Source organism: Polyodon spathula, chromosome 16 (assembly GCF_017654505.1).
Source record: "Polyodon spathula isolate WHYD16114869_AA chromosome 16, ASM1765450v1, whole genome shotgun sequence".
Classification (NCBI taxonomy): Eukaryota; Metazoa; Chordata; class Actinopteri; order Acipenseriformes; family Polyodontidae; genus Polyodon; species Polyodon spathula.
Window position 1 is genome coordinate 2,450,711 of NC_054549.1, and position 23,862 is coordinate 2,474,572.

General features: G+C 40.1%; 2 protein-coding genes across 8 annotated transcripts in view; one reads left to right on the forward strand and one right to left on the reverse strand.

Moving 5' to 3' along the window:
* Positions 1–9,252: 9,252 nt before the first annotated feature.
* LOC121328391 (small vasohibin-binding protein-like) lies at positions 9,253–13,973 on the forward strand. 7 transcript variants are annotated; one of them, XM_041273022.1, is made up of 3 exons: positions 9,253–9,331; positions 9,743–9,905; positions 12,588–13,973. In XM_041273022.1, exons 2-3 carry the CDS (start codon positions 9,792–9,794, stop codon positions 12,672–12,674), a joined length of 201 nt encoding a protein of 66 aa, XP_041128956.1. In that variant the 5' UTR covers positions 9,253–9,331; positions 9,743–9,791; the 3' UTR covers positions 12,675–13,973. The 7 variants fall into 7 exon arrangements, with proteins under 7 accessions (XP_041128956.1, XP_041128957.1, XP_041128960.1 ...); XM_041273023.1 differs by having other exon boundaries at positions 9,265–9,331; positions 9,785–9,905; XM_041273026.1 differs by having other exon boundaries at positions 9,283–9,331; positions 9,770–9,905.
* A 3,537-nt stretch (positions 13,974–17,510) lies between these two features.
* Positions 17,511–23,862, reverse strand: part of LOC121329164 (E3 ubiquitin-protein ligase TRIM62-like) — a 41,373-nt gene continuing 35,021 nt past the window's right edge. The window contains exon 5 of the mRNA XM_041274568.1: positions 17,511–23,712. Coding sequence (XP_041130502.1) covers positions 23,162–23,712 — 551 coding nt within the window. The 3' untranslated portion in view covers positions 17,511–23,161. The remainder of the gene's footprint in view (positions 23,713–23,862) is intronic.

Genomic DNA, 23,862 nt, shown 5'->3' on the forward strand with positions numbered 1-23,862 from the left:
CTGTAGATCTTTTTCTTCTTTTATAGGCAGAAGGTGATCTTACAAGTAAATAGTAATCCTACAAGTGAAAGCAGCACAGTCACTGTTTCCTTCTTGAAGTGTGCGATACAGTCTCTTTACAATGTGAGGGCCGTCACCAAATCTTCTGATAGGATCTAATCATTCAAAGACTTGCTCAAAGATTCCTTATCGGTAACAGGTAGGATCATTTCCCCCCCTTTGTGCCTGTGCCCAGTTAGAAACAGGCTGGTAACCTCTATGAGATCCAGTGCCTGAACAAAACAAGCAGCAGAGACAGAGTGCTTGTCAGGAGCAAACGGGCGTCGGCAACACCGCAGCTTCCAGACGAAGGCTGCTAGAAAAAGACAGACGATGGCGAAATGATCGGCTCGCATATGAAAAGGGGGTTTTATACCTTTTTAGAAGAGACCAGAACTTTCTCGTACTTCCCACTATTTTCCCACAAAAACATTACATCAATACCCCAGCTCACCAGGCATTACCCCATAGATCTAAGCACCTCACATGTCCAGTAAATTGTTATTTTCACAGAAGAGTTGCTACTTTGTACCATGCTATCCTGAGAACCTTTGTAACCTCAAGACCACCCACCCTCAGGGCACTAACTCCCTAGAGTTCTCAGATTCCAGTTTCAGACACAGCTTAACATATTGTGGGTCAGTTTGTATTACTGACAGGTTGGTTTCATACAGCAGTGTTAATCTGTCTTATTTAGGGCCTATGTTACTACAACAGCTATTTCTTTTAACTTATAGCTGACTTATCCAGCAAATAGTCACATTCATTGTAATAATCTGTCACCTCAAAGGATGGCTAATGGAAAACCTCCCACAAGTAATTTGAAGAAACAAACATAATCTTTATTATCATTTAAAAATGTATAAAAATGTAAATGAATCACTCTACAGGCATTTAGTACGTCTTTCTAAACAACACTTTATTCTTTTCACTCTCGTCAGTATTAGCATCGGAGGTCAATGTGGGAGGGCACTTGTCGGTTATTGGCTAAAACAAGCAATGTGGGGGCGGGGCACACTTGGCTGGTTTTTAGACGGCTTTACTCAGCATTCCATGAAAGCCAGCTGAAGAAATGGAAGAATATGATTGCCTTTTAGACGTGCTAATCATAACTACAGAGGAGACAAAAGTGCGTCTGCCTCCTACGAACGTACTGCATTGACTGAGTGGAGAATTGGGATCAGACGACTGCCTCAGCGTAAAAGCTATTTATTGTTGCATATTACATATTAATAAATACATAAAAAAGCGTGTTTATTTTAAAATTCTCGAGTAGGCTGTGCCTCCTCTGCCAAGCTGCCACCGATAGAGCTAAGGAACAGAATATAAGTGGAGAGTGAAATTTGCAGATATCAGTTCAAATGTATGTACTAGGCCTAGTGTGATACTGGTTGGTAATTAATATTTGCAAATGGTAGTGGGAAATGTTTGTACCAAGGATGATTCTTTGGATAGGAAAGTTTTTTGTATCATTTTTTGGTTTCTTATTTTCTATATGTCTAGTTGTTTCTTAGTGAAAACAATAGTGTTCCACATAATGAATTTTTGTAATCTACACAGCAATTTAAACCCAATGGAAATATGGCAATGGCTGTATATAAAATACAGTTCATCAAATGTATTAGTTACATATGATATCCCATCAGTGTCTGATGTGCAAGATCATAAAGCAGGGAAAGGGCTGTGTCGCCCCACAACAATTGGCATTGCATCCGGTGTGTGACAGGATGAAGATTGAGCTCCTGCTTCATCACAAGACGCCAGCTGGGGAGGCAGCAGGAGTTTATCCAGAGAAACCAACCCTGGAGGAGCTCCTGCTCTGACATCAGTCTTAATAAACAGGGAGAATGCTGTCCAATTAGACAACCTTCTTCCAGTCACAAAATAACCCTTGGTATAATTGCCCTGTAAGGATCAATAGTAGCTCCCCCCATCCTTCTTTAACGAGCCCTCCCCCTGCTACACTCTGCTTTCTAACATGGGCCTATTCTGAGATCCAATACATCTGGATCTGGAGCGACTGGCCAGGGAGGTGGAGGTGTTACACACGCAACCCATTTAACCTCCCCAATTATTCATTGTTAAGACCTAACTGAGACTCCCCTTGCTGAACCTGCGTCCAGGGCATTCGTTAGAACCCTCTGTTTCGGGGAATATTTATTTTGAAATCTCGCTAGTGAGGAACACAGGCCAAGCACTACAGCAAGTGTCAGTGAGAGTGTTTTCTTTGGACTTGTACAAGTCATTTCCTGACTTCTCACTTGGGAGCCCCTATTCAAAAAGAGTTTTTAAAAGAGGCCCCTTGACAAACAACCTCTGGAATAGACAATGATGAGAAATGTATTCAGTGCATTGCAGGACATTGAAAAACAAAATGCAAAGTCACATTTCACAATGCTTTCAAACAGAAGACCAGTATGCAGATCTTGATGCTAAATATGACACTGTTTGCTATGGGGAGTGTTGCTGGCTGCTGCCTGGCCTTGATCACTGCCGGTGGTGACAGGAAAAAAAAAAAAAAAAAATGCAGACACCAGGAAACTGTCTTCAGTTTGTTTCATAGCATATTTTCAATTGGAGGAAACAAGCCATCATTATCACATTACAGCTTGAAAATGAAGGATAGGAGGCAAGCATTAATATATTAATGGTTGGTGCTGTTATAATAATATGATTTGCCATAGCCTCGTGATCAGTGTCACACTGGACTATTTCCTGTTCCGTTCCCTTCCAGCAAGCAGGCAAGCCAGCCCTGTGGCCAGGTAGAATTGGATAATTGATTGCCCATTTAGCCTGGCCATCTGTGTATAGGGCAATGACTGGATCCCTGGTCAGTTCAACCTGTCTGCTTATACAGTCGGGGTTGTATTTCCTGAGTAGAAACTTTGTATTTTTAAGAAAATGTGTGAGCTATAATTGTAACACAATAGTTCTGCACTAGGAGGCACTGCAGCACAAAGGCTGCTACAGTGGTAATAATAATAATAATAATAATAATAAATCTTTATATAGCACCTTTCATAGTGGATCACCATCACAAATAGCTTTACAGAGGTATTCTGTGAAGAGTCACTTGCAATAGGACACTGATTTAACATCTCATCTGCAGGATGGAGCACAAGGAGGTTAAGTGACTTGCTCAGGGTCACATAGTGAGTCAGTCAGTGGTATTACCCTTGGTACAGTGGTAGCACAGGAACATTAGTGGTATTGCAATGGCATTGATAGTGCACACTACTAAAACCATTGCAGTACCATGGTGCTAATGCACTATTACTTCCAATCCATTGTGTTATCAACTTCCTTCGTCACTCAGGTGAGTGTATGAGCCTGTGGTTTGCTAATGGTTCTTTGTAGATGTTGGTGTGACACTTCAGTCATATTAAGGTGTTAAATCCTGTGAATATTTTGTTGAAACACAAACATGCGAAGGTGAGCTGAAAAAGGGTGATAAGGAAATGCTTTTGTCAAGGATAGGAATTGCTTGAAATCAGATATGCCGAAGTTTGCCTTAGACCACTGAATCCTAGAAACACTCAAGCATACAGTATGTCTCTGTCTCACTGACACTTACAACCCTACTGTGATTACAACACTTCCACAGTCATTACAAGGGTCAATAACAAAGCACTTCATGCATCATGGGGTATACATCTTCACTCTATTCAAATATCTGTAGTGAACAAAATGATCATCTGGCTGCACTGCCAGTCATTATTTAGGACTCAAATGGGCAGTTTTGAAAGAAACGTGAGATCGAATATGACACAACTATGGCTTTGATGGGCTTCTGTGGGTTACACTGCTCAGTAGAATTGATACAATAACTGTGTGAGTGGTCTACACTGCTGTTGGTTCCTGGGTCCTTACTGAATACTATACTGCATAGAGGAAAGGTCTTCAATGTGAGCCAATGGAGAAAATATCAGGGACTTCTGTCAAATGTTATCATGATGACAAAAAAAAAAGCCATTCGCTCCAGAGCTCATAACACTCCTGACCTCTGAGAACCAGACAATGAAATTCAAATCTGAAAGCCTGCAGCTGGCCGGCACCAAGGAGCGAGTGACAGTGGATTTCAAATCTCCAAACTTGCGTGCGAACAAAAGAAGAAACATGGTTTTCAGAACTCAAATAAGCAAAATGCCTACAATATGAAAAAATGAAATACCCCAAATAGAACAAACTCCATCAAAGATGCAGAGGAAGAATTACTGCCGAGTATCGGAGGGTGAGAGCGGTTTACAAATGTACGAAAAGAAAGTGCTTTTTAAATCTGCATGTGTATATCAAAGCAGAGAGGAGCTGAGCCCCCAGTCGAATACCAAGCACTTGCATTCTTGTATTTCCGTGCTCCATTAGGTATGAAGCTGTCAGCGTATCAGTCTGTGTTGTGACAGCACAGCTGAGAAACTGAACCACTTTTCCAGGTGGCTTAACGAAAAAATAAAAGAATCTCAGCAATTTCTCAGCTTGCCATAATTAATAGCTTTCAGCAGATATTTAGCACAAGTACCTGCTGACAGCCGCTGCTTGAGAGAGAAGAATGTGTCGAATCCCAGCTCTGCGGCTCAGTGCACTGGGGAAGCCAAACACACAGAGCATTATCAGGGTGGGGAGTGAGCCCCTGTCCACTGCAAATGAAGAATGGAGATGAGCGGAGTTCACTGTACATTGAGCAGTGCTAACCCACTTTAAATAGAATGTAGGATTCTGGTTGATAGGCGTTTACCTTGATTACAACAAAACTATAACCATAGCCAAGCCCATGTGGTGTCACCAGGGCTATTAAAGTGGTAACACAATAATACCAGGAAGGTCAGAAAAGCAGCTCCCTGACCTTGCGAAGCAGGTGCAGTTACCCTGTATCACCGCTGAAGTTCAGCGTGTTAAATAGACAGACCTATGTTACAGTATATTCCTGTTTTTATTTCTGTAAATGTATCTACCGAATTTAAAGTCATAGATTTTCTTTGTGTGAATCAGTATTTTCACAGCCTCGAGGGTGCTATGTTTGTATAGCTTTTGCAAACATTATTTAAAGAATAAAGGGCCTATATAGGAGACCCTGATTCTGGTGTGTTGCAGCCATCTGAAATGTCTTTGTATCAGATATTCATAGTTGGTGAGATGGTACAGAATGCTCTGTAAGATTCAAGCTCATTTTCCAGTAAGTCCACTGGTGGAGTGGATATCAGCTTGTGTCATACCTGCACCCTATACAATAGTCCATAGAAACTGCATGCTTTTTTCACATGGGTAAACTAAGGGTTTAAATATATAGAAATAATACTGAAATCATTGTTTTAGTATTTCTAAATGTCGCACTATTTAACATTTAATAGTTGTAATACTCTCAAGCAGTTCAATAACTTTCAGCAGTTTTTTCTGCTTGTATAAAACAGAAACCAGGGAGGACTTCTGTGATGTGACACAACATGAAAACCTGACATGACTCTTGAATAGTTATGCTCTTTAATCTTCATTAGAAATAGCTGATCTGCCTTCAGAAAGCCTGCTTACTTTACAGACAGCAAAAACAGTGTCAGAATGTCACGGTGGTGTTAAATATCCTGTAACAACAACTGTTTATACAGTGATACCATGGCTATAGGGGTATCCCACAGGTCTGTGCTTCAAAACAATATACTGCATAAACACACCTTACTGAAATAAATGCCCTCAGGAAAGAGTCATTTATAAAAAATAAATGAAAAAAAGCTATTTGCTTATGAGGAGCAGCATGTTAAAACTAGTCAGTTGAACTGTGCGAGGCTCTCTTATAGCAGCACACTGTGCGAGGCTCTCTTATAGCAGCTCACTGTGCAAGGCTCTCATATAGCATCATACTGCAAGGCTCTCTTATAGCAGCACACTGCGAGGCTCTCATAGCAGCACACTGTGTGAGGTTCTCATAGTTCGGAATACTGTGAGGCTCTCAGCAGCACACTGTGTGTGGCTCTCTTATAGCAGCACACTGTGCGATGCTCTCTTATAGCAGCTCACTGTGCAAGGCTCTTATAGCTAGGCATACTGCGAGGCTCTCTTATAGCAGCACACTGTGCCTGGCTCTCTTATAGCTCGACATACTGCGAGGCTCTCTTATAGCAGCACACTGTGCGAGGCACTCTTATAGCTCAGCATACTGTGAGGCTCTCTTATAGCAGCACACTGTGCCTGGCTCTCTTATAGCTCGACATACTGCGAGGCTCTCTTATAGCAGCACACTGTGCGAGGCACTCTTATAGCTCAGCATACTGCGAGGCTCTCATAGCTCAGCATACTGCGAGGCTCTCTTATAGCAGCACACTGTGCAAGGCTTTCATAGCAGCACACTGTGCAAGGCTCTCAGCAGCACACTGCAAGGCACTCATAGCTCAGCATACTGCGTTGCTCTCTCATAGCAGCACACAGTGCAAGGCTCTCTTATTGCAGCACACTGTGCTAGGCACTCATAGCTCAGCATACTGTGAGGCTGTCTCATAGCAGCACACTGTTCGAGGCTCTCTCGTAGCTCGGCACACTGCGAGGCTCTCTCATAGCAGCACACTGTGCAAGGCTCTCTTATAGCTCGGCATACTGCAAGGCTGTCTTATAGCAGCACACTTGGGGTTTCTCTGGTATTTGGGGGTAAACAGTCTATTGTCCCCTCCTGGTTTTTCACTCTACAACGTTCTTTCAAAACAGTCTTCAAGTGCCAGGTTGTATTAACTCAACCTACAGGCACAGCTTGGTAGCCTTCAAATACACTAATGTCACAATACGTGTTGCAATATGCACGTCTCCATACAATGTGTATCATGATACATGTGTGGGTCCTTATGGCCTACTTTTAAGATCAGATGATCATTTAATGATGGACAGTTTTGTTAAAATACAAAATTAAATGAGTTATTGAGTTTGTATTCATATCAACTACATAAAAAAAACCTTATTCTTCATTCAGGATCCACTTGGTGAACTACATTGTACTTTTGGTCTTGACTTACGATACAAACGACAAACGACAAGCGATATGACACGGTATATCATGTAAAGAAAGTGCCCAGTGAATCATTACACTGAGTGCATTGCCCAAGAAGAAGGTGCTGCTCTTTCCAGTAGTGCTTTAACCAGTTCTAAATCCCCACTGAGCTCAAGGATTCATCTTTCATGCAGCACTCTGTCAACAGCAGACACTAATACAGTGCACATGCATCTGTGTGAACTATTTCTGAATCCACACATTGCTAACCAAAGCATGCTAATGCAAAGGGGTCTACCATTTTACCCAAGACCAGGGCATCAAAGAGAGTGAGTTTTTAAGTCCTCAATTGAAATGCATGTCAAGTTTCTGTCTGTTATGAACGACCCTCCTTTAACAGTGAAACGTAGTGGGTGAATACTCCACTTGACACACATTGCCAGTATGCTGCAGGAACAGTTGAGCAGTTTTCAATCCGAAATACCGTATAAGTTCGGAACGATCGAGGACTTGCTATGAACACCTACACCAGACACCAGGAAAGTGTAATTAATAGCAGCGGTTTATTGAACACAGAAATATGAAAGAACAGGGAAATCTCTGCATGCCTAGTCTTTTCTTACAGCTTAATAAGCAACTTGTTCTCCTTCTGTTAGATACTTCAGCCTATAGTTGGCCTTATGGGGAAATTCCAGGCAGTTTACACAGGCAATTTGCCCAGAGTGGAATATTTTTTATCAAACGTTTTTGGTTGAAAATACAGGTCAATAGTGCCATCTTCTGGGCAAAGCAACACATTACAGCTGAAAATGCCTGATCTGCCTCCTACTAGTTTTCCATAACACAGGTGGTAGAGCATTCAACTATAATTTAAACCCCTAAATTATGGAATGACCTGCCTAGCCCTGTAAGGAAAGCTCCCACTGTTGCTGCCTTTAAAACTAGATTACAAACACATTTTTATAATCTATCTTAAAATGTTCGTACCCTTTCTTCTTGTTTTAATGTTGTAGTGTTTAGTTTTTATTCTGTTGTTCATTTTTACTGCTTATTGATTTTTTTTTTTTTTTTTTTTTGTAATATTGATTAATGTTTGTATCCTTAAACGACTTGCGGCGATCTATCTTGAAAGGCGCTATATAAAAATTGATTAATTTGATTGATATACTTAAAAAACAAACTGCCAAATTTAAAAATATAACATTTCGAAATCTAACATGAAATGCTGTACTTTATTTATTTATTATTTTAATTATGTCTCAATCCTACAATTCTAGTGACTTTTGGCCGTAGCTGAATTCCTTTCTTTACTGATCGGACATGTGCAATTCCGTGTCAGATAAATATACAAAGGGGTCCATGTACAAAAAGAAAACACTCATTTTATTACATCAAACATATTGAAGTACAAATAAATGTCATGGCTTGTTTTTATTTGTTTTGTTTTGTTTTCAGACTGGCATATCATGCTTGCAATTAAGTAGAGGCACGGGAAAGTGCTATTGCGTGATAATTGACCATTAGTTACAGCATATTAACTGAACTTGTATTGCGTTAAACAGAAAACACTGTCAAAGGTACATCAGTTAAAAATGTATTTTAAATGTTGGGCCTGTATTATATATTGTGCGAGGCTTTATTCTCATGGATCTGGCTGCCGGAACGTGACGGACATATGAAATGTACCGAATAAAGTTTACAGATGAACTTGTCACTTCAGAGGGAAAAAACAGCTGTCTGCAAAATATATAAGCAGTAAATTATTGACGAGCAGGCGTACTAAACTAGTCTTATCCTTCACAGTACTGAGTTATATTCACTTGAACAGGATCATCACGAATCTGATTTGGTGCGCTGCAAATTTAGTCTGATTTAGCACCAGGTGACCCACCTGTGATGACTAACTTCTGGTATACTGCAATGGGGATCTGAAGGTGTACTAAACCTGCTTAATCCACTAGTTATACACATCAAGTGGAATAAATCTGACACGCTGCAAAAAAAAAAAAAAACATTAAATTGGTATTGCATTGTTATCTGCAAACGCAAAGGAAGAACTATTTTGAGGTTGTCGGTGACGACATACAGACAACAGCAATGTGTATACAGCATGTTGTATGCATTTGTATCTTGTTATAAGCATTTATAAAACTTTATTTTTTAAAGAAACAATAACACACGACCTCCTTAGTTCTAAAAGAGATTCCACTATGATTGTAGTTGCTTGTTGCACGGGGAACCCTTACAAAGGCGCACCAGGAAACCGGAGAAGACTGCCAAACGGAAAACAGCTGTTTCTATATTGAATACTGTTGCAAGTACCAGATTGTAAGTGTTCTTTGTGAAGTACTAATGTCAGTTCTGTACATTTAATTATGAAAAAATCTTTATTAAATCTTTTACGTATCATTGTAACCTTGTAATTGCGTGTTTCAATACGTCAGTTTAACTGGCTGAGTTGAATTTGTAGACCAGTCCTGGTACAGTGTGTTTGCTAATCTGTTTGCTGTAAATAGCAGATCCAGGCGCACATGCACCCGTTTTGTAAATTTGAAGACAACACTGTGGGCCCATGAAGAGCGGCAGTCGTGTTGTTTGAAACGACACAGCGCTAACCCCTTCAACCCTTTTGTTTCCTTGTGAACGAAGGTCTACGGTTTGTAAAGCATTGTTCAGACTATACTCGGCGTGTGACTAAAATAGTGAAAACTTTTTTTTTTTTTTGCATGTAAACGCAAGAGGTTGCGTTTTTCCGAGTTCATGCAGAGTGTTCTTTTAAAGCGTCGTCATGGAGCCAGCGTGCCGCAAAGACAAGCAGAAGCAGACTCCGAACAGAGGGGACAACGGCAAGGCCAAGCAGAAATCCGCGCAGCAGGAACTGAAGCAGAGACAGAGGGCAGAGGTAGAAGCCTCTCATGTACTGTATTGATACCATTTCATGTTTTACTCTCCATGACAACATCTCTTTTTCCAAAAAGGGTTGGAGGGAGGAGGCAAACAGTCTAGCAGATATCAGCTTTTGTTTTAGTGCTGCACAGACCACTGGAGTGCTCCACAGGAATCCAGTGCTGGCAGCAGCGTGGGTTGCGATTGCTGCTTTTCAGACTGTGGAGAACAGCAGTAAACACAAACCCAAGCAGCTGTTACAACAGTTGTTTCATTTTGAATGGTGAATGTGTCCAATCAACACCAGTGACCCTCTGCTGATTGTCAGCACCTGAATTCTGTGGAGCGCTCAGTCCACATAATCAGTTTGTCCAACTCTAAGCAATAATGCCAGTTGATGAAGACTCTACTCAGTCTACTGTATGGTAGTTGACCACGACTGGAGTTATATGTACTGAACCGAAGGCTAGAAGACTATTTTTGTAAAACAAAACTTTTAAAACCTAGACTCAGATTGAACTTGTAGAGATTTGTCGGGTACCCTTCCACTGAGAAGTTTTCGGAAAATAGTCCTGAAAATGGGCATAAAGGGTCACCTACATAATGAGATGAAAGTAAAAATAACTATTAAACAAATAGCTTTTTATTGAATTACTTAGTCTGGAGAGTGGCAGATAAGAATGGAGCAACATTACTGAATTATCTCTGTCAGTTTGTTATTGAAAGATGCTGTCTGAGTTCCAGTCAAGCTAACAGGCTGTGATTGGCTGACTCTTCAGTTGCGGGTACAGGATTGGTTGCTTTCATCGGTGCATAGCATTGATTGGCTGGTTTTGGTGGATAATAAAATAAATTTGGACCAAATAAATGTCTTTGTTTAGTATTTGCTGTCCAATAGATGTGAATTTAATTTTCAATACAGCAAATCAAAATGCTGAACCCGGCACTTGCATGGATTGGTTTTAAGTTTGATTCACAGTTGATGCTGTAATGTTCCAGTGGCTTCTACTGTCTGATAGTAGCCCACTAAAGATGGAAGCTGATGGTACCGAATCCTTTCTTAAAATGTTTTTTTTATTATTGTTATTGGTGATATACTGCAAGTATATCGTCACAGATTTGTAATTTGCGACTCGCTATTTAAAGGCATTTCCCTGATTTCTACAAACAAACCATGTTCTATAGTAGTGCCTTTACAGTAAAAACATATTTAATACAAGGAGTTGTTTAATTTAGTATATCAAAAATATTTTAAATCATTATCCAAAAACTGGCAAGGCAGGCAGGTGCAGTTCAAGGTCCACCATAACCTGAACCCCTGTACCTGGATTAGAGTGCTGCCGCTGTCTCACCTGCAAGGGATAACTCAAGGGTCATAATACTAGATAGCGGTTCTTTACCTATTGGATTGTTTTAGCTCAAGTGAACCAAATGGCTGGTTTAGGACAGAATACCAAACAGTAGGCTTAATCCTTAAAACATTTAATTACATGTCTTTGGATGCACAGAATTAAGAGTTGGAAACCCTGGTGTTTGCTTTCTATTTGGCAAAGTTATTATAAATAGTACAGAATAGTCCGAGCTGTAAATGTTTAGCACTTTACAATTTACTTACCATCTTAGCATAATTGTGCGCCATTTAAAATGTTCACAAAAACATTAACCTCAAGATGAAACTATAATAACTAATAATGATAAAAGTTATTAAAACCAACATAAAAATTGCCCGAAAGGATTCTGTGTAACTTTCTGTCACTTTGCACATTCTGTAGATTTTGCAAGTAAGAAATGTATCCATTCGAACACTGAAAACAAATTCAACCATCAACTATTGCTGTTACTAAAATGCAGCTGCGCCTAAAAAATAAAACAAAAACCGTCAAAGTATGAGTATTGAGTTTTATTGTTTGTTTACCGGAGCATTTACACTTCTGAAAAAAAGATGCAGAAAGATTGTGCTTCGCTGATTATTATTCAATTGTATAACAAGTTGAAAACAGCAAAGTTCATGAGCAGCACAGAGCGCTCTCCATAGGCAGAATCACCAGACGCCTGCTTCACCCACTCTAATAATATATATCAGAGTGGAAATCCACTCAATCAAAATCAAGCATGCGTACAGGTGGAAAGTGCAGATGTGATGGATTCAGTGGTTTCTTTTTTTTATTTTTTTATCTGTGATTCAGTTTGACCTGCTCAACAGAAATGAGGTATTTATGCATAGTGGTTTACAGATAATATATCATCCTGTTAAAAAAAAAAATTCAATATCATTATTGTCTTTTACTTGAATTTTTATTTATGCATTTCTGAGTCACCCTGCTTACCCACTATGACCCTTAGAAGAATTCCCAATGGTACATGTACCCCCAGTTGAAAACCCCTGATCTAGACAAATAACTTTATCATTTTAAAGAATGTTTCAAGGACTTTCCAACAAAAAAATGACATGGTGAAAAGGTATGAGTAACCCCCCCATGAGCCTGGCCTCACTGATCTCTCTGAGTAAACAAATCACTATATCTGGATAACCTAGCCCAGTTCTGAAGAAGCTTCACATGGACATTGTGTAGCTCAGGCTCCCGAGGAGGGTGCACTCTTAAGTCTTGGTAACCTGCTTTTTGGTCTGTGAACGACTGCTTTATAGAAGACTGTTAACTGTTTATATCTGTGTTGCTTTTGTGCCTGTGCCCTTCAGATTTACGCCCTGAACAAAGTGATGACCGAACTGGAGCAGCAGCAGTTTGAGGCGTTCTGTAAGCAGATGCAGTCGCAGGGGGAGTGATGTGGAGCTCCTGGGCTTCAGCGGGGACCCTTCCAGGTATGCTCTGCACGACCTCACCTTCTTCACAGCGAGAGACCGGGCAGCTTGATTGACAAGCAAAGCAGAGGACGCAGTGCTGGAAACACACTAATCATCACCACCACGTTTCAACCGAGAACACCCCCCTCTAGAGCAGGGTCACATCACCACAGGACGTTTACAACGTCCTGGGCTTGACCTGGAAATGTCAGGTTGATGCTTTCATTCGCAGTGACTAAGAATGGGTCCCATACTTGCTGCTTTAACATCACAGTATTAGGTCATGTTATTGTTTTTGATAAAATGGTGTGAGGAGGAATACAGCACTTGCATGAGGAACAGTGTAAAAACAAAATTCTAAGTCTGTTTTTTCTGTTTTGACATTGATCTGAAATATTAGTGGATGAAGCATGTTATAATTGATTGCTACGATTAACATTGAGTAAGTGTTTCTTTTGCATTTATTTTTGTACAGGTCAGTTTGTATGGGCTCTTTTATAGTGCCTCCAGAGTAAAAACAAAAAAACCAAGCACCCATGTGACAAAACCAATCCATGGCCCTCTGCAGGTTTAGAATAGTAGATCTACACTCTGAGAGTCCATGCAAAGCCCTCATAACCACTATAAACAACATGTTTGTCTTTACAGTACCTGGATGGAAACAGAAGGGTCTATTTTGAAGCAGGTTCGAAGTTTGCCCTGAAAAGATTTTGAGCATTATAAGCTTTCAAACTGGTAGTGTCAGTCCCAGTTGAAATAGTGTTGGCTCTGCTCTGCTGCCCATGGATATAAACAGGTTAGCTGTTTCTTGAATAGATTTATAATGTGTGTTTTATTTTGCATTCAGAAATGGGGTCAGCTTGGCATTGTCAGGCCCATAGGGTCAGTTGCAACATTCCACTTAAACTGGTTAAACTGAGGTGTAGCTGGAAAATAAGCATGTGCGTTCAGCATCTACATATCAATTGAGATAATCGGAGTCAGAGCTTCAGCATACCAGCAGTGGTTTCATTCAGTCTCATGTCAAGTTAACATAGACCATGCCTTGTGAGGTTTTACTGTGCTTTGTATTTCAGACAATTTTTCAGATATTTGAATGATATAAATCTGAGGTTTGTTGTTTTTTATTTTATTTTTATGTAATTGAGGTTAACATTTAAAACTGTAGTGTTTGTTACAAGTGAACTTTGATTTGTGGTTTGAATTGTCCTTTTAAATGCTATTCAAATGGAGCTTGTTGCACTCCACAAGGAACATTGTTTTGCTCAATACTGAGGTTAGTTGTTGGAGACTTTTCACGAGTGAACTGTTGTACACATTATATATATAATTATATATATATATATATATATATATATATATATATCTATATAGATATATATATATAATATTTAAAAGTTTAAATGTTTTATATCTTGAAGTGTACAGCATTAAAAGGAAAATGTCACTAATGGGTTAAAATGGGTCTAAAATAAGTGGTTCTTGTAAAACCAGTGAAGTGGCCCAAGAGGTCAGGTTTAATACCAAAGACATGGACCTTTGCAAATGGCCCTTGACTTATTCATGTGGAAGTCTGTCTGGTAAAAAGTTAGAAGATACTACCCCAGAGACTGATGGCATCATGCACTGGGCATGGATAATATTCAGCCCTTTCCTGCCTATGCCAAGACTGGCAGTGATTCAATCAACATGGTTGTGTCTTTAAAACAATGCACAGTAGAACATCGAAGCTGTGAGCAGCACAAACCAGCCAACCACACCACCTGGCACTGGAAACAGGACTCCTAGCTCCTGCACAGGAGGTGATGAAGATCAGACCTGTATAACTGTTAAAACAGCACTCCTGCAGCAGAGGTGTTTTTTCAGAGTGACTGACATTTCAGTAATATGAACTCCCTCCATCCCTATGTGTTCACAATTTAGGGACCCTACAGTGTTGCGCGATATGTCTTTTGATCTTTTGATCAAAAGTCTGGATATATAGCTAGTGAAAAACCAGTATAACAAGCTACGGAAATATCCTAGTGTTTATAAGCCCTCGATGGGTGAACATTGTATTGCTTTAATAATATTGTTGTTTTTCTTGTTACAGTACTGATTTCTTGCTTTTTGTATTTATTTTGATTAACCTGTTTAATAAATTAACTTTATTGAAATCTTTTAGTTCCTATAAACCTGGTAGTTTTTCCGACATAAAAGGAGTTTGTTTTTGTAAATCTACCACATCATCGCTTTTTCACACTATTTGCCATAAATCATTTCAGATTAGATTTTTATTGGTATGGCAAAATGTAAGCATGCCCTCACTGGCTTCTTGCCTTCTATAATGGGATGATGGTATGTGACTTTTCCATTACTAAAAGATAAAACTCCACTCCCCAAATATTGCTTTACAATTAAGTTCACATCTGAATTCTAATTGTACAGTTCACTCTATCTCTTGATTATGGAAAGTATGCAGTAGGGGCATTTATTTAATATCAGTTATTATATATGTTTAATACTACAAAAAGTTCTACCCCTAACAATTAAAATAATAGTCCCTTCCCAAGTATCATTTGGTCCTTTTAGATTCTACAGACTTCTCAAAAGTAATTTGATATTAATGTACATTCTTGTAAGAATTGGTAGTCCAAATTAAATTCTACTTTAATATTTTCCCATGCAAACTGCGTTAGTCTGTATTGACACCAGATGGAGCTCTAACTCAACAGTGTGTGTGTTTAATGTAATGATAAACCGACCCAGTAGGTAGTTTTACAGTAGTTTTTACATATGTAGGAAGGTTGTTACTCTATATACATGCTACATTAAATAGAGTAAAAGGTTATTTCTGCAACAAGAACATAATTTATGGGGTGTGTATAATGCATTGTCTTACATTTCACAGTTCTTTTATATATGTAAACGTATGGTTAAAATCAAGGCACTGGTTTGAGTATAGAGTCAAGAACTGGCAGGGAGACTGCAGGTTTATCCAAGTTTGGCTGTAGCACCACAGAAGGATCATTTTAACGCTGACTCACCTAGGAATCCTTATGTGAATGTGGGAGGCAATAGTTTTAAGCGGTGAATACCACTGTAAACAAACATGTCCTAAATTCTCATGTGAAGAGTATTGCACTGTGTGGAAAAGGAGGTGAGTTTGACATACGTGTGTTTATCAGAATTCCTTGAAAAGTAATAAGAACCAAGGTCTTGCTGAACTGTGTATTGTTCCAAAATGGATCATCGTTTTCACTCCTGCTTCGAGAACGACATACACAGAGGATGAGATGCATTGATTGAATGCAAAGCAATAGGATCATTGGAGCATCTTAAACTAAAAAAAACAACTTAGTATTTAATGACTGTGACCTGGAATTCAAGTTCAGGTTACTACAGTCCTTATATGTGACTTGGTCTACCTGTGTGACAGTGACCTGCAGTGAGCCGCGGAGTGTGAAAAAGACAGAAAAGCTTCATTTTAGTTTACTGCAGAGAGCAAGGTCAGGCCCGGTTTACAGTATTGCTCTAATTGCAAAGGTGAAACACAAGGACTAAAGACACAGTCATCTGAGGTCGTTCCCTACCCACGTCTCAGCGGGCTGTTTTTAAAACATGGCTGCATTGCTTTCCCATATCAGGTGTCCTGTGATCATTGCCTCCTGGGGCTGTAGAGTTGATTCCTGACTTTATTTCACCACACTGAGCTACCAAACCCTCTGAAATTCCCATGTGAGAAAGCCCTGTTGTGTTGTAAAGTACAGACACTGATCAAAAGTGTACTGATCACTGCATTCCCCCATGGCGTACCCATACTCTGTATGTCATTCGAAACCACACCCTGGCTGTGTGCATTTTGTTTATATCACATATAGATGTTGCTTTAGGCACACAAGGACAGTAGCTCAGAGAAAGAAAAAAAAACATTTAAACAAAGGAAAAAGGGAGTCTCCATTATGACCGAATTATGTTTTTGTAACACTGATGGGAAAAATATACAAGAAGCTCAAACTGTACGAAGCTAAAAGATAACAGATAATATTTTTTGAAAATCAATTGAAGAGGCGGGACTTCATTTAGCAGTTTTTTGGAAAATGAGAATATTATTCACAGAATGTCAATCCTTGTCAAAAACAAAAAACTTCAGCCATGAATGTAGCTATTAAAGATGAAAGACCCAGCTTTCTAATTATGCAGCAGGCCATCCTTATAATTCTGTGCATGCATGATTTGGACGCCATCTGTACAAGCAAAACGCCGGGGGCAGCAGAAATATGTGCTAAAGTTAACCAAATGCACATCTTTGAAGGTCTCACTCCTAAAGCAGTTATTTCTGTTTGTTCCTTGCATCCCTTTGAGTTATGTTACTTACTGAATTTATGTGGAGAGGTTCTGTTGCATTTGCCTGAGGATAAATATTTTGCGGGCATGGTACAGAATAACTAGACGTTGCTGTTCACTCTCCTGTATATCATGGTGAGAAAGACTTGCACATAGTTTTGTAAAGCAAGGCCTACCGGAATGTTTTCCTCTCTCTAAAAGTGCTGCAGTATGGCCAACAATACAAGCAACACTTCAAATGAAACCTCTCCACTCAATTCACCCAGTGTTAAAAACAGTCAAAGAATAACCAAGTAATAACCAACAAGAGATATTTTTAAATAAAGGAAGTAACAAAAGCAAAGTGACATTTTCAGAAAGGAATACAATCATTGAATGTGTAATATAAAGGTACAGTATGAAACTGGAAAGAAATTGTTCAGAATGATATTTTCAGACAGGACAACTTGTGATTTAAAACAACATTTTTAATTGGGAATAAAAACCGTTTACATGAGCCTTTCTCACAGCACTTTGGGGGTACAGTTCAACTGCTACCCTCCCTGCTGAGGGCAAACATGAGGAGGAGGTGGGGCAAGACAAGGCGAACTCAAAGCACTCCACAGACTGAAGAGAGGTAGGGTTACAGTCTTACTACTGTGAGCTGCCACAGACTGGAGAGAGGTAGGGTTACATTCTTACTGCTGTGAACTGCCTCTGACTGAAGGTTGAGATACCTGCTGTCTGCCTGGCATTTGGTGATGGTTCAAAAGATTTTCCTGGCAATAGATTGATGATATTTCAGGTGTGTTTAGAGTTTCTTGCCTGCAACGTTGCACATCATAACATTACCTGCTTCCAACAACAACTACATTGTTTCTTTCTAGTTTTATGCCATTAAAGCTGTTTCATTCCTTTCAGAGAACTTGCTGTAGCCCTTTGCTCTCGTTAGCTAAAACAGCCTGAAATGTTCCCTGACAGATTGCTGTTTCTGTAGCCCTTTCTGTTTGCTGCAATCTGCAGGCCAGCTAGATAGCTCTGGGCTTCACGAACAGGAGGCCTTTTTCATTGCAAAAAGAACTAAAACTTGCTGTTTCCCACAATGTTATCATTCACAATATTGAAATTAAATATTACACCAGGGTTTCTGTTTACTAGATGCCATAGTTTCAGCTGTAAAGATGCAAACCTCCCCTTGCTAGCAGGGGTAGAAGGGTAGGAATAGTACATATATAGATAGATAATTCAGTAAGTACACTACAGCACAGATATTTTGGTGTACACTACATATATTCTGAAGCATAGCTATATTGAATGTGAAATATTTAAAATATCCTGAATAACATAAAACATTTTTTTTTTAAAAAAGGTGGACCTGTAGCAGTGCCCAAAGTTTTGATGAAAGTTTTTAATTTATGGGACAGTAAGCAACCTGGCATTCTGTTATCTGAGTGAGCATCTAGGAATATATGGTATTAAAAGATCATTTAAATACGATGACGCAAAAGCATTATAAGTTAAAAGCAACACCTTAAAATCTATCCTGAAATTGGACTGGCTTTTCCGTCAGCTGTGGTCTCGGGACAGATAACACTCATTTTCACATCAATTGTTTCTAAAACCATTGCCTTTTGTTAAAAGTGACATGCTATAACTTTAGGTAAGTGTCACAGAACGCATAATAACATACTATTGGAACACATAGGCTTTTTCTGATAAACACACAGCTTGTAAGCCTGGGAGAACTGAGCAAAACTCATAGCATTGTTCTTAAAAGTAACTTCTTGTTATCTGGGTTTCTGCTGACATTGGTACATTGAAGAAGAAACGGCAATGTAACTTTTAACGTGCTTTGTGTCATGTCAGGGAAGTAAGACCAAATTTGGTCAAAGAAATTACGTAAGCTAACTGTATATCTGTGCTGTACAAAGTAATTTCTTTGGTCAGATCAGCTCAGCCCAGAAACATCTACACAGGTGCTGGCTCAGAACGCCATCAGCCGAGACTTGTGTGTGAGATCACTTATCCATCGCCTTTGATTTGCTTTTTTCCTATTTACATTTTGATTTCTGAATAAACTATTTTTGGTTAACTGTACCTGAAGATGATTAATTATTTTAAATTGGAAATTGAGCCTCTTATAGCTAGCTCCAGAGGCACAACCATCACAGCCTGGCTGCTAGACAGCAATCCCTGAACTGGGCGGAGGCAATACCCAAGCCCGTACTGTCCCATTGCTACGGCAGACAAGCTGTGATCAAGGTCAGAGAGAAGCACTGTATGTCATTATTTAAAGACAGTTTTGCTATCCAAAGAAAAAGTAATCTTGTCCAGTTTTCATAGTTTAATTGAATTTTTCTTGATGTTTGAATGTCATAAGGCAAGATATAGTATTGAAATACTTGGATTACTTGGTTGTTGTTCAACGCAGTTCATGACTGAGTAACTGTAAAGATGTAATTAAATATTAAAAGGCATCATTGTGTTCACCAAACTGAGGCAAGGCACAACTTCCCCCAGAGACTACCGTGCATAAAAAGTACAGCTATGAGAAGTATTACAGTATTGCCTTTCTACTGTTTTATATTTGTCAGTGTGCTCATGACTCTGTGCAATGCTGTTAACAGAATACCCGTATAGCAATAGAGAACAGCAGGAGACATCCATGCAAGTAACTGATAAATCTCGCTTTCTTAAAGCCCCATGCACACAGCCAATACTGTAGAGTCATTTAATACACACACCTTATTTTCTATAGGGATTTTATTCATTCATTTTATGTAGATACTCCAAAATGTTATTGTTAATGTTGAGTGTATTGGGGCTTTCGCTTTTTATATACTGTATGAAATTGCTGTTTTCGGTTACTCTCCCAAATTCTTGGCAGTTTTTATTTCACAGTATGTATACACTTGCATACCTAACCTCAATGCCCTCCTAATAAAACTATCACTCCCTTTTCAAGCTGGATGTGGAGAACACCAAAGTCAATTGGTAGGTCAACTACATTCACACCCAGACCTCCCCTAACAATCCAAGAGGAATTGAACCGGCTGTACCTTTTGTAAATGTATTTCTCTGGGAAAGTAAGATGTAACCCCTGCAGCTGGCATCCACTGCATGCGATCGTACCCTAGATCTCCGTCTCCACCATTCAACCACAAATTAACTGAGGATTGCCTGCCCAGTCTCGCACATCTCTCTTTGCAGCTGTATGTTGGATTGGCTCGTATCACAAAGTGCAATTCATTATACGAACAGCATTCAGCAGCACAAAACAAAGCACACTGCATTGCCAGCAGCTCTCCAGCTATTCGTTAAGAAGGGCATGTGTGTGGCAATCTACAGTGTGATGAACTGTAATGAGGCTGTGGGAAATGGAGGCCAACCCACGCTTACTGCAAATCTGAATCCCAGGATCTTTCTGAAGAAAAAAAACAGAATGTAGGGGAACAGCTTTACAGCAGTGTGGAGCACGGGGGTGCAAACCAAAGCTTTAAAATCAATGCATTTTCTCTTAATAGCCTTAGTAACATTTTCCCTGCCCCTCACTTTACATAATAAAACCAGTAAAGAGCAAGAAGATTCTAGGAACAAAAAAGGAACAAGGGATAACATGGACTTTCAAGGCAGTGCTTTGCACAGTGATTGAGAAATTAATTGGGTGTTATGAATAAAGCCCTAGATGTCTTAAATTAAATTAGTAGCAGGCTGTGAAACGATCTTTTTCATTTATCCAATGGTGGTGTGTTGTACATACTGTACATTTGCATAAATGAAATGTTCTGAAAAAAATTAGAGTCATGAAAAAAATTCAAGCACATTATATAAAGCTCGTCAGACTACTTTTGTAACTTTACCAGTTTGATCCGTGGCAATCCACGCTTGTGATCTTGGTCCTAGCCCATTTTGTAAAGGTTAGCTCCTAGGTGTTTCCTGTCAATGGTGCCAGCGCCCCAAGGCACAGCTGACATGAAGCAAGAGAATGGCCGTTTCCTTCCAAGAGGTGACAGGTGGTTCTTATGGCTGCAGTAACGACAGTAGCTTTGGTAATGTATACAAAGTGGAACATCAACAATGTCTGGTTTCTGAGAAAGCCATAAACTTTAACTCTGGAGCAATGTGGTAAACATTCATCTTTACTATATATCCACTGCAGGACACTGCCACTGTCAGAGACCAAACCACCAGCAGAACTTTTACAGGACTCCACTCAAAATGGATCTTGTTGTATTCAGTTTAATGGTGCATCAAATACTTTAAACATGCCTCTTTAAAATTCTCCTTTATTTTTACATGACAATGTTTCTCCACCCAGAAAGTCTGTAAAGCTAAACAAGTGTAAGAGAGTAGAGTTGCTTTTACAGATTACTGTCAGCAGTAGTGGTAAATACTCCCCCTACTGTTTACAGACACTCATAACAACAATTTTACAGGAACAAGTCAAGAGAGACCAGAAAGAAACTTAGGATGAGCAAACTAGAGCATTTCCCCTCCACCACGACCACAACCACGAAGTGCAGGATCCAGGTTTATTACATTACACCCAAAGAGAACCAGATCACTGATCTTTCAGAGGTTAAAACACACTTTAAAACATGCAATGCTAGGCTGGCTTCCCAGTGTGCTTTCATTACTGAATTAAAATTCAAAATTCTGTTAACACGGTCCCTTAACAGGAATCAATCAGTACTTTCTTGCTCTCAAAGTGTTGCATTTAAAACAAAAAAATGTACTGGTCCCTCCCCAAACAGAATGTGCTGTACAGCACAGGGCAGGTCTGGAATGCATTCAGCACTCCCCAAATCTAACAGCATAGTTTAAGGGACTGTCCATAGTTACCATCATTTTCTAAAAGCATACCAAGCATGCTCCGAGGGGGGAGCGGAGGGCAGCTTATCCTTTTTGATAGCTTTAAATATTCACATGCCTTCCTGAAAAAGAACTGTAGCCACCAGATGTCCTTTGGGTCACAGTTCATGATATTTTACTTTTGGTTGAGAAAAAGGATCCTGTATGTCAGCGCATGAGAGAGTATGGAAGGCATCAGAGCGTCAGCAAAACTTGAGTGTGAATGACAAATGGTACAGAAAGACAGCTCAAGACACACAATTAAAGTGAAATACAATTCATTGCTAAATGGCGGAAAAATAGGTTTTCATTTCTTACTGTATTCCCCCAGGTTTGCAAATACGTGCACAATTCGTTCAAATACATACAATAATGTCTAAAATCTGTCTCATACCAGTACAGTGTACCATACAAAAAAGCTTCTTAAGCAAATAAACAAATAAATGCAGCTAGATTGAAAAATCCTGCCAGCCTGTCACGGATTCGAAAACACAACCCATTTCTTGCAATGCATTTGAAGTTGCTAAAATACAACCTCTTGAACTAGCGACCTACAAGAACACAATCCCATTTGACATGAATATGCACTTTTCAATATAAACAGTGAACACGCGTATGTGCTGGGGGGACTTGAAATAAAATATCATTTACCTTAATTACTTGAGCTGCCTCTCTCGGTTGATGGAAAGCTAGGACAAATATGCGAAGTCACGTACTACCTGCTTTCTGCGTACATACAGGTGATCAATATAGAAAATCCATGAGCCAATTAAGTTTATGCATTTCCTACATGTTTGTGTACAATATAGGATACAGCAAACTAATAGAGAGCTTATTTTTACTTTCAGTATGATGTCAGCATTTTTATCTACGCCTTTGGGGGAGGTCTTGAAAAAGAGCACGCTATGTATGCTTGCCTTAATTGATGATCATTTTGGTTGACCCCTAAAGTCAGCCTCTGTCCTTATCTTACCCCTGCTGCTGTGTTGACTGTGGAGGGACCCACAGTCCCCTCCCTCTTCAATCCACTGATCCTCACAACACACTGTAGAACACAATGCTTTAGGAAGCCTCAGTAAACAAGACATCTGTGTGATAAATACTGAAGAGCCTGGAAAACCCAAGCCACTTTATCAGGCAACACAGGGCAACTGCAGCAACTACAGAAGTTATATTAAAAAAAAAAAAAAAAAAAAAAAGCAGCACTGGTATGTACCTCAATCTGATAACCCGTAAAAGCAGAGCCTGTTAATTATATACTTATCATAATTGATCAAGTCTGTACACACTGCCCACCCCACCCCACATCCCGCCTATAGTCTGACGGTGTTGATACGCAGGGGCTGGACGTTCTTGCCGTTTGCGTGGCTCTGCCCGGGACTGAAGTAAGGGTACAGCTTGCCACTGAACTTCTCCCGGTAGGTGTAGAGCCAGGACATGTCGTCGGCATTGTAGAAGACCAGCAGACCCTTGGGGTGGTCCAGGTAGACGCCCACCTTCTCCAGCTTGGTCTTGACGTTGAGGCGTGTCCAGGGCTCCGTGCAGGCGCTGTACTGGTTCCCGTCATGCATGACGATGCAGTAGAAGCCGCGGGCCGGCTGGATCTGGATGCTGCCCTTGTGGCTCACCGCCTCGTGGGCCAGGCCGATCATCCACTGTGTCTTCTCACACACCGTCACCTCCCAGTAGTGCACACCCGAGTCGAAGCCCTGGGAGCCCAGCACGGACACCTCCACATCGAAGCGGCGTGGGGAGTCCTGCAGCGGCTGAGGGTGCAGGTTCCCGTACGCCACGATGGTGCAGTCGTCAGACAGGATGAGGCGCTGGTGAGCTGTGATTGGGTCCAGCGTCAGCCCCGCCGGCACTGGCAAGAGAACAGAGCGGGACGGTCAGGGTTTGCACGTCCTGTCAAGTTAGGTTCAAATTAGAATTTTGTTAATCGAATCAGGAGTTAAAATAAATAGAAAGCTATCAATGCTCACATGCTCTGTCAGATTGATTAAAAACAACAGCA

What these genes read in the sequence shown, in the direction of transcription:
- LOC121328391 (XM_041273022.1), top strand. Translation starts at nt 9,792, where the DNA reads ATGGAGCCAGCGTGCCGCAAAGACAAGCAGAAGCAGACTCCGAACAGA. An exon ending in AGCAGAGACAGAGGGCAGAG is followed by an intron (nt 9,906 to 12,587) that starts GTAGAAGCCTCT and finishes TGTGCCCTTCAG; the next exon opens with ATTTACGCCCTGAACAAAGT.